Here is an 11,353-nt window from a genome sequence, read left to right as displayed (position 1 = left end):
AATGAGGAGACTTTGTTAATAAGTCAATTAAAACATTGGCTTCAACTGCCTCTGACTTTTTTGTGTTTAGAAGACTATTTAGCTGGGATGAATATATTCATCAGTGACTTGGATGAGGGGACTGAGTGTACCCTCAGCAAGTTTGCTGATGACACTAAACTGAGAGGAATGGTGTGTACACCAGAAGGCTGTGCTACCATTCAGCCAGATCTGGATAGGCTGGAGAGTCGGGTGCAGAGGAACCTGATGAAGTTCAATAAGTGTAGGGTCCTGCACGTGGGGAGGAACAACCCCAGGCACCAGTACAGGTTGGGTGTTGACCTACTGGAAAGCAGCCCTGCAGAGAAGGACCTGGGAGTTCTGGTGGATGACCAGTTGACCATGAGCCAAGAATGCGCCCTTGTGGCCATGAAGGCCAGTGGTATCCTGGGGTGCATTAAGAAGAGAGGGACCAGCAGGTCAAGGGAGGTTCTCCTCCCCTCTACTCTGCCCTGGTGAGGCCACATCTGGAATATTGTGTCCAGTTCTGGGCCCTCCAGTTCAAGAGAGATATGGAACTTCTGGAGAGAGTCCAGCGGAGGGTTGCAAAGATGATTAAGGAGCTGGAGCATCTCTCATATGAGGAAAGACTGAGAGAGCTGGGTCTGTTTATCCTAGAGAAGAGAAGACTGAGAGGGGACTTTATCAATGTTTATAAATATCTAAAGGGCAAGTGTCAAGAGGATGGGGCCAGACTCTTTTCAATGGTGGCCAGTGACAGGACAAGGGGCAATGGACACAAGCTGGAACACAGGAGGTTCCACTTAAAACATGAGGAAAAACTTCTGTACTATGAGGGTGACAGAGCACTGGAACAGGCTGCCCAGAGAGGTTGTGGAGTCTCCTCTAGAGATGTTCAGAACCCATCTGGATGCTTTCCTGTGCAACCTGCTCTGGGTGAACCTGCTTTGGCAGGGGGGTTGGACTAGATGATCTCCACAGGTCCCTTCCAGCCCCTACCATTCTGTGATTCTGTGGTTCTGTAAACCTTAAGTTTCACCTAAATGAGCCTTTTGGCATTTGCACATTACATCTTCAGCTGCTGTACAGTGGGTATCGGGTCTTTTAGCTTTACACAGTTTAGGTCACAGTTGCTTAGGATGTTGTTCTTGCAGAGGTAATTAAACCAAAACACATATTTCTTGCTGACATTTCTAGCTCAGGTTCATTCTAAAACTTCGAAGTAAATAGCTTTGCTTGGGGGCTTGTGAAGTTGTGTGCAGGCTGAGCTGTCTAATGGGCATGGAGGGCTTAATGGTCATGTAAAGATACAGTAAAATAAAATTGATATAATTTGAAATGTTTATTTTCCAGAGTTCCTTTTGTAGGTTAAATGCACAGCAGTGACTTTTCTCTCTGTTATACAGAGGAGCCAATATACTGTTACACACCACACAACTTCACCCGCGATCAAGCCTTGTATGCCAGAGGATATTGTTGGACAGAATTAAAAGATGCCTTGCCAGGAGTTGATGCCAGCCACTGGCCCTCCTTGTTTGAGCATAAGTTCCTACCTTATGCACTGCTGGCTTTTGCTGGGATAATGTACATTCCAGCTCTGGGCTGGGAATTTCTGGCTTCCACCCGACTGACTTCAGAGCTTAATTTTTTGCTTCAGGAGATCGATAACTGCTACCACCGTGCAGCTGAAGGGCGGGCACCAAAAATAGAGAAACAGATTCAGTCCAAAGGCCCAGGGATCACCGAGAGAGAGAAGAGAGAAATCATTGAGAATGCAGAGAAGGAAAAAAGCCCTGAACAGAACTTGTTTGAGAAATACCTGGAAAGAAGAGGGCGAAGTAACTTTTTAGCTAAGCTTTACCTCGCGAGACATTTGTTCATCATCTTTTTAAGCATCATACCAATTACATACCTATCCACCTACTATGCTACACAGAAGCAAAATGAATTTACATGTGCACTAGGAGAGCCTCCCGACAAAACAAGCAGCTCCAAATTGCACATCAGAGTGAACTGCAAGCTGCCGTCTGTCCAGCTCCAGCGGATTATTGCTGGTGTAGATATCGTTCTCCTCTGCTTCATGAACTTGATAATCCTCATCAACTTAATTCACCTCTTCATATTTCGCAAGTCCAACTTCATATTTGATAAACTGAACAAAGTTGGAATAAAGACCAAGAAACAGTGGCAGAAGTCCCAGTTTTGTGATATCAATATTTTGGCCATGTTCTGTAATGAAAATCGGGACCACATAAAATCACTGAACCGTCTGGACTTTATTACAAATGAAAGCGATCTGATGTATGACAACGTGGTGCGCCAGCTGCTTGCAGCGTTGGCCCAGTCCAATCACGATGCCACTCCAACCATGCGTGATTCAGGGATCCAAACGATAGACCCAAGCGTTGATCCAGCGGACATTGATGCTAATGAGCAGCTCATCATTAAGAGACCAAGGAAGAAGATGAAATGGATCCCAACTACCAATCCCCTTCCTCAGCCATTCAAGGAACAGTTAGCCATCATGAAGATTGAAAACCATAAACCCGAAAAACCGAAGCCTGTGCGGAGAAAAACAGCAACAGACAGCCTTATAGCTCCTTTATTAGAGTCTGCTGCAAAAACCTCACAGCAATCGTCCACTCACAAAACTGAGCCAAACACCATCCCAAGCACAAGCGGTGAAAAAAAACACACACGACACTTTTCCTTGGATGTTCATCCATATATACTTAGTAGCAAAAAACCCAAGCCAGAGATTCAAGCCATCCCTTCAATGCCTACATCAAAAAGCCAAGAGGGTGGATTTCTAAACCAGGAAGAGAATGTTGTAGTACATGTTGCCTCCTCTCTCAAAGGTACAGTATGCCATAATGCCCGTACCACCTCCACAGACCGTAATTTGCGTAGCAATCCTCAGAAACTCAAAGCTTATCTGAACTGTTTGACCTACCTTGCTAGATTTTGGGATAGCTAATAATCGTAGGGCTTGCCAGCCTCAGAAGTAGGGGTTCTCTCTCTTTATCAGTTATATGGAGGATAAGCATTATTACAGGTGAAGCAGTACAAAATAGCCTGCAGGCTGTTGGTGCAGGTAATTTTCCAAATGTCAGCAGATTTTCACAATTACGAAAGTGGTCATGCCTTGCCAAGAAAATGGGGAGGGTTTGGCTTCCATGATACCCTTCGTGCTCTACCAGCACCTGGCACTTCTCAAACCTGCCTTATTTTCAAGTCATATGGAACCTGCCATGGTAGGTGACCAGTACTCTGACCAGTAATAGCCACTTCTTAGGAGTGTGTGAGAAACTGTGCTAATGGCAGTTAAAGCTCCCTGTAGGAAAAATTAACTACCAGTTCTTGGGATTGGCATGTGTTTGTCACCTAGGAAATCACAACTCAGATAATTGATGTTGTTCTTCACACAAGAGACATTTTAATTTGCCCTTTGTCTTATGTGGACCAGAGGATGGATGGTCTGAAGTGTAGGTGCTGGTCGGGGGTTCACGAATTCTGCCATTCCCTTCCCATGTGGCCTCACAGGAGATGCTCTTTCTGTGCCTCAGTTCCCAGTGTGTGTCTTGGAAATCCTGTCCCTTTCTTACCTCAAAGGAGTGTTTCAAATATATCAATAATTGTTAGATGCTGGAGTGATGGGGAAAGCCATGTGAGCTCTAAGAAAAGTGACAGATCAGTAGATAAGCCGACAGATAGGTGTCTTCTTGTTTATTTTTGTAAGCTACTGCCATAAGAAAGAAGCACTATGCAGTTGAAGTTACAGAAAGATTTGTACATACTTAAAGCAATGGCTCTCATCTCATTACAAGCTAAGACCTCCCTCTGGGCTTCGACAGACTGACAGCTACCGTCACCCCACTGCCCAGCAAAGAAGTGATTTGAGGTATAAAAGTTTCTGTCACTTCCAAATCCTTATGCTCCTTAGAGCCCTCCAACTCCCCAGTGTGCATGTGAGCTGTTCTACAGCATTCCTTATCCAGTCACTTGCTCTGATTTCAACTCCTCAAAACTACTGGGGTTTTCTGATCTTGATTACTTTCATCTAAATTAGTGCTTGGATATTTTAAGGTCAAAAAATAATTACTGTAGTTTTGGGGCTCTGTTACTCCCCATTCCCAGCTTTGCTTTTGAGTTAGACCTACATTGCAGTCCATCAGGTAAGGTAGACTTATAATTTCTGGGAAGAGACATCAGTTAATGTCAAATTGCTGAGTTCTTTCTAAAGACAAGTGGCTTACAATGTGTAACCACTATTTTTTCCCATTGAAAAGATCAGTGCTTTTTGTATTCCATCCTGTGGATTTCAACATTCATAACATTTGTCAAAACATTAAATCATAACATTTGTAAAACACCTACTAGACTTTAGAGCAGAATAAAAGGTACTTTTCTGTTGTTTTTTGTTCATTTTACAAAAATACCATTCACATAAGGAAGCATGAGCATGCGTAAAAAAGAATGAGATGTACAAGACCCATTTGTTGTTTGTCCTGTTTCCCTGAGCTTACAACCCTATTGTTTTGAAACAGTTCTGTTGGATTTCTCAAAGGGTCCCAAGAAAATTCATTTTTGGGTCCACTCCTGCTCCCACTGAAATCAGTGGCAAAACTGCCAGTGATTTTTATTGGTTCAGGACACTGTTCTGTGAGGGACTGGAAGGGTGAAAGACTACCTGTCTTGTAACTGGCTGCTCTGTTTTCTTCTAGACACCCCTCATCCTGCAAAAGAGATCCAGTACTCATCTGAGACATGCAGAACTGTGCCTACTGCCGGGGCTTTTGTCACATGTAACCACAACCATATAGCCACAACCGCTGCTGCAACGAGCCTGACTTTGAACCAAGTCAAGCCAGAGCCAACACCCGCACTGAACTGCAACCCAGCCCACCCTTTGCTGCACATCAACACGCTGTACGAGGATCACGAGGAGGAGGTTTCCAATATAATAGACAATGGTATTCACTCACCAACTGACACCGGAGAAATTCTCTCCATCCCTACCCCAAAGCAGATAAGGTTGGCAACATTTGATGAACCAATGGCAATCGTGAGCTCGGTGGAATACTGAAGACCCTGGGCTGCACAGCTGCGCCCTCGGGGCCAGGCCCATGACCACTGCAGTGCGGACCGTGGTCCCCACAACGGTGCAATTCACTGCATGAGCATGGAGAGTTCTCACACAGACTGTAGCTTTTGGTAATAACACCAAACGGTTTTTCAGGATCACATCATGAGCACTGTCAGTCATTTGCAAAATAGAATAAAGAAAATCTGGTGGAAATAGACCTTTAACACCAAGACAACCATTAGCTCTAGCTCTAAACTATAGCTTCCTTATTTAAATGGGGAATAGCACAATTTATGAACATTAAGAGTCTGATGGCATGCCAGAGTAATTTTAGTGAGTTAAATCCTTTCCATTCAGAATCACTGATTAAAGGTAAAACAACATGGAGGTAAGGTATACTTTTTTAATGGCAGCAGTTAAATAAGAGGTTTTTTCTAAGCAGAGAGGATTTTTTTTCAATTCAGGATTATGAAAAAGTTATATGTGAGCAGAATTTTTGTTTGTTTGTTTCTTTGGCTCACTAACATTGGGCTTGATGGAGACTTAGCTGAAAGGGCCTTACTACCACCAGCATTAAAGTGCAAACAGATTGATAGACTCAGTCTCTTGCATTTATAAATGAAAATACCTGAGGTATGCCCCGCCCTTTAACACACTTTTATGTTTGATGGAAGATGATGAAATGAAGAGTTTATTTTTTTAAATATATTTTACCATGGGAAAAATTACTTTAATAACTTTTCAAACCAAGTGTTGCTTTTAACAGTATGTGTAGAAGAGAGTCATTGTAGCTGCTTATTTTTTCATAGTGTATTTATGAACCAGGTTAGAAACTTTCATGGGTGCTTCACTGATACGAAAAATCTTACAAAAGTTGTTACAAAATATCTTAACAAAATATTAAACCAGCAAAACTGTTTTCAAATAACACAGTTAAACAAGTCTATGAATTTAGGTCTGCAGACTTGTCTAGTCCTTGATTCAGCAAACACTTAAGGCCGTGGATGGCACTGAAATGACTCATATGTCTGAAGCTAAGCACACACTGAAATGGCTTTGCTGGATCTGGGCTCTAGTGCAGGCAGAATAATCCTGCAGTATGTGCTATCACTGAATCAATATTTGCCTTCCTTGGCTCAAAGCACATCTTCATGCCCATCTTCCTATAACTATGGTATGTGTGATTTAATAGAAAACTCTAGTATAACTAAAACATCTATTAAAAGTGTATCATGCAATAAGCATTCTCAGCAAAATTATAGTGAAACAAAAAGTGAGTGTGTTAAAATAATATTCCTAGCTGCATTCAGAATTATGGACTATGTGTGTTTGCTTCAAAATTATGTATAATGGTAGAAAAATCTGCAGCACAAATACGGGACTGAAATCTTGAATTTATTTTTAATTTATTACCTCAGACATGGATATATGATACCAATATTTAATGAAAATAGCACTGAAAATAAATAACTATTATTCTGAATAGTTTAATGTGTACTACTTCCTAGCTTAGTTACGTACAAGCGGGATTTCATTATAAGCAGTAGGTGGGATGTGTAAAGCCACTGTTTCCCCTACAGTACCTCAGTTTTGCCCAACCCTTTTGGGCTGAACAGCCAAACACCAAAAAGGCAGCAAGCCACAGGAATCGTGCCACAGACAGGGGAGGGAGCGTTGGGGACAGCTGAAGGACCTGGCTGTAACACCCTGAGGTGTCTGCGTGGCATGGGGCAGCCTGGAGCTGATGGGGGAGATGGAGCTTGGTCCAGGACAGCTGGGAGATGACGGCTGCAATGGCTCCTGCTGGTTTGTCTCCTTCCAGCCGCGGGGACATCGATGTTCCGCAGCAGCAGAGCTGTCTGTGTGAAGCAGCTGTGGGATGAGCAGGGATTTCAGCAGTTTATATGCTGCCCGTGGCTCCAGGGGTGTAGGTTGGTCGGTCACTCCACTTCTAACCCGCTCAGACACAAGCTGCAGGGTGTTGAGCGTCACTGCCTGCGTGACCGATAGACTGGTGCAACTTCTTAAATAACAAATCTGCACCTGCATAGCCAGGGCCTCATTCTGCCCCAGGTACAGGAAGAAGCTTTCTGCGGTGAGGCAGCCTCGGAGTGGAGCATCACCCGTGATGGGACTGCAAGCAAGGTCTGTGCCCAGCCTGATGGGTAACTGCCATCCATTCAGAGTCACCTAAAGCAGTGGCACCTAGAGGTTTCAGAGGTGAGCTGAATGCCCCACTACATCCTATTCATTTAGATGAATACTGGAGTTAGAATTAATTTTTCAGGCAAATTAAAACCATTATAGTTCAGTACTTGTTAAACACCAATAAGTAATTAGAAAAAATATGGAAAATTGCCTTAAGAAAATCAGGAGCCTGTTAATAAAAGCAGAGTGAAAGAATAGGACCCTGAGGCCAGATTTAGAGACGTGTAACTCTGAAAGTACAGATGCCACTGTACTTCCAATTGCTGGAAGGCAGCATGGTGAATTTCTTCCTGGTTGCAGCAGCTCAGCTGGCAATGGTACAAGTGCCTGGGGAAATCTTTGGGGTTGCCTGTGTACTCTCCACTTGGTATCACACATTGAGCACTATGTCAACCGAATGGGTCTATCCCTCATCCTTGGGACAAGCTAAACACAGAGAACAGCCTTTTAGTAATCTTTACCTGTTGTGTTACAGGAGCATTGCACCATTCTCTTTCACAAGCCAGAGGCTGCAGGTGTCGGGCACCCTGCTCTGAGTGTTAACACGCTACTTGCTAAGGGCAGGATGGTGGCCCAGACACGGTATTTCACTGACCAAGCAAGCAGAGAGCGAGTGCAGTTTAGTCTTGGCTGATTTGGGGTGGATAACTGATGCAGGCACATAGCAAACACTGCCTTGCTGAACTGAAAGGAAAATGTTAATGTCCTACCTACTGAGAGGAACTTCCCTAAACTGAATGACCAAAGACGAGAAAGATGAGACACAATGTCATTTTTAAATGTCTCTTTAGCCTGAATCGCATTAGCCTCTCCATCTGCCTAGTCTCTGCCTGGGGGTTTCAGCTTGACAGATCAGATGACTCACATTCTCCAAGGGTGTTTTCCCATTTACTTCACTGGGAAAAGGACGTCGTGTTGAGAGCACAGAAACCCCTTTCTTCAGGGTACTCTGAATAAGAGTATGTTTGACAACCAAACAGGAGAGATAAGTGTGTCAGAAGAATCTTTTGAGCTATATTTAGGCTGTCCAAACCCAGCAGGAGATCAGCCATTTTTATCTCACAGCCAGCTAGAGAAGTGCTTCTGTTGGAATTTTTTAGTGCAATAATGCTTTTTAGTATTGATGTTATTAACATCTAGCTGTACTGAGTAAATGTACACACACACACACACATTTATATATCTTAACTGTATACCTACAAATTCTGTATATACACGTAAATATGTATCTTTTGTATAGAAATGTTGGAGCACTGGAATAAGCTGCCCGAGGAGGTTGTGGAGTCTCCATCTCTGGAGATGTTCAAAACCCGCCTGGATGCTTTCCTGTGCAACCTGGTGTAGAGAACCTGCTTTAGCAGGAGGGTTGGACTAGATGATCTCCTGAGGTCCCTTCCAACCCCTACGATTCTGTGATTCTGCAATCTTCCCTACCTTGCTTTGTAAATAAGCTATACTTAGTAATTTATTTTCTCTTCATTTCCCATGATCATGCAATAGGCCCAACCCAGCAACGTTATGAGTCTTTCTGACTCCCCTGGGATTTCCTGATGCTTAGCATGCTGGTGAGGATGCTCTGTTCCCTGCAGAGTCAGCTGTGCTGGGTAGTTCATATTGTGATATTGACAGTGAGTCGGGCCCTGATCTTGGGTGCCCGGCACCAAAACACAGGACAGAATTTCTCTCTGTGCTGGGGATGTGGTTAGTATAGCTGAGAGCTATTTTGCACATCCTTTGTACCTCCAGAGCTGGCTCCCAATGGCAGCGTTGCACCCTGAGGCAAGCAAAGCAGAGCTGAAGCCCCTCTGGCTTGTCACAGAATCACAGAATCACAGAATCACAGAATCACAGAATCACAGAATCACAGGATCACAGAATGTTAGGGATTGGAAGGGACCTCAAAAGATCATCTAGTCCAATCCCCCTGCCGGAGCAGGAACCTAAATGAGATTACACAGGAAGGCGTCCAGGCGGGTCTTGAATGTGTCCAGAGAAGGAGACTGCACAACCTACCTGGGCAGCCTGTTCCAGTGCTCTGTCACCCTCACTGTAAAGAAGTTCCTTATGAAATTTAAGTGGTCCGTGGTTACCAGCCGCCAGGTTATCTGCCAGTTAGAAGCACAGCAGGGATAGTGCTCACAGGCTCTGTGTCTGGAAGAGAGAGATGCTGCACCAAGGGTATTTCATCTCTAGCTTTGAGAAAGCTTGTCACTGCCCTTTCAGGTTTGCATCAACAGGAGCACTAATGAAAAGCTAAGACTGAGAACATGAGCCCAGGCTCCTAAAGCCACTGACTCAGTGAAAACTGAAGACAGCCTTAAACACACTTGACCTAGCACTGTGTAGGGGAAAATTCTCTCCACAGCACAGCCACAGAAGAATATTAATAGGAATAGTGAAAACACAACTTCAACCTTTCAGACAGAGGATTCAAGAAGCTCTAGAAGAGCTCATCATCATTGTCCCCAGCTTACAAATGCAGACACTGAAGCACAGGAAAGTGAAACAATTTGTCCCAAAGTTACTTGGGGCATGTCTAAGCTATCTAATCTAAAGCTGAGAACACACCATCAGCAGGGCACTGCCCTACCTGCCAGCATAACCAAGTGAGGATGGGTTTGAGCGCTGCAGTTCTCCTAGCAGAAAATGCCTTTTTTCATTCTACCGGAAACATTGTGGAATATTGATCAGGAATGGCTTGCTTTAAAGAAACAAGTTTTCTCATTAAAATCATTCTGCTAAAGTACAAATCAAAGAGCACACTGGGAGTTTTAAACAGGACAATTATTTTTCAGACACCTTCCAATATTTTTTGGCTTTTATTGAGGAATATTCCACTCTGTCTGTAAACAGACTGTAACTAATGGGAAACATTCTATGTACCTTATTTACAAGCAAGCAATTTTGCTTTTGCTTTTGCTATTCTCTGAACAGTTTTAAGTGTTTCTTAGCTGTTTTGCAATGTTGTACAAACAAACATTTATGACTGACTCTGCCACACCAACGAGGAGCCCAGGGCTCTGCAGGTCAGATTTGAGGAAATGCTGGCCCGCCAGTCCTGTTGTCCTCAGCAGTTATTGATGCTTCTGACTGAATGCTTTACTGACTTGCTATTTGTTCACAGAATGAATTTGCCCAGAGTCAGAGCCAGCTTAAGCTGAAAGAAGAAGTTGTTTGGCCTCCTGCTGGGCTCGAGAGCAAAGTTTACTGACTCTTTTGGTTAACTAGGAATAATTTTGCTTTATAATCTCGGGGCTCATAGCATTCACCAGTCTAGCTTTCCAAAAACACATCCAGGAAGTGCACAGAATACAATAAATCCCTGGAAGAGGCATGCATGATTCACAAGCAAAATCTGATGTCTTGCATGAAATGAGACAGAAAACCATCCCATATCCTCCACTGCAGGTACCTGTCTGTAAAGAAAAATTACATGCTTAAAAGATTATACTGTTTTTTGCTCTTAGAGCTTTTATACTATGTCAATAAAGCCATTGCAGTTTACTACAGTTGTTGCTCTGGGATAAAAAGCCTGTGCCCAAGGGCACACAGCAGAGGAGACAGATGGGTACATTTTGTTGCTGAGAGAAAGAACTTTCGAGAGCAGTTCAGGAACTAAAGTGATGGATGTGCTTATCCACACAAACTTGGAACAAGGATGTGCTAGAAGAGGGGCTAAGGAAACTCTGTACTACTTGTCCTCTGTGTACAGTCCTGCAGTCTGCACATTGACAGATTTATCCTGTTATTGGAAAGGCCTGAACAATGTAAAGGACTGAGTAGATGTACAGAAAAAATTAAGAGCCTTGGAGAAGAGACGGCTCCAGGGAGACCTTATTGAAGTCTTTCAATACTTAAAAGGGGGCTTATAAGGAAGATGGGGACAGACTTTTTAATAGGGCCTGTAGCGATAGGACAAAGGGTAACGGTTTTAAACCAAAAGAGGGTAGATTCAGACTAAATATAAGGAAGAAATAGTACAAAACAACAGAGCTGAGAGCCTGAGGAGCCAGGTATCCCAGCAGAGCAAAGGGATGCTTTAGATGACAAGAAGAGTAG

At 43.5% G+C, this 11,353-nt stretch overlaps 1 protein-coding gene across 1 annotated transcript; it reads left to right on the top strand.

Moving 5' to 3' along the window:
* The first annotated feature begins 381 nt into the window (after window positions 1-381).
* On the top strand, window positions 382-6,563 carry PANX2 (pannexin 2). The gene is made up of 3 exons (XM_010177162.1): window positions 382-421; window positions 1,407-2,858; window positions 4,725-6,563. The coding sequence occupies exons 1-3, from the start codon at window positions 382-384 to the stop codon at window positions 5,084-5,086; spliced, it is 1,854 nt and encodes a 617-aa protein (XP_010175464.1). The 3' UTR covers window positions 5,087-6,563.
* Window positions 6,564-11,353: the final 4,790 nt, after the last annotated feature.

The sequence above is a fragment of the Antrostomus carolinensis genome, unplaced genomic scaffold (assembly GCF_000700745.2).
Source record: "Antrostomus carolinensis isolate BGI_N321 unplaced genomic scaffold, ASM70074v2 scaffold19600, whole genome shotgun sequence".
Classification (NCBI taxonomy): Eukaryota; Metazoa; Chordata; class Aves; order Caprimulgiformes; family Caprimulgidae; genus Antrostomus; species Antrostomus carolinensis.
The sequence above is the reverse complement of the archived record's forward strand: the minus strand, read 5'-3'. Positions and strand labels throughout refer to the sequence as shown.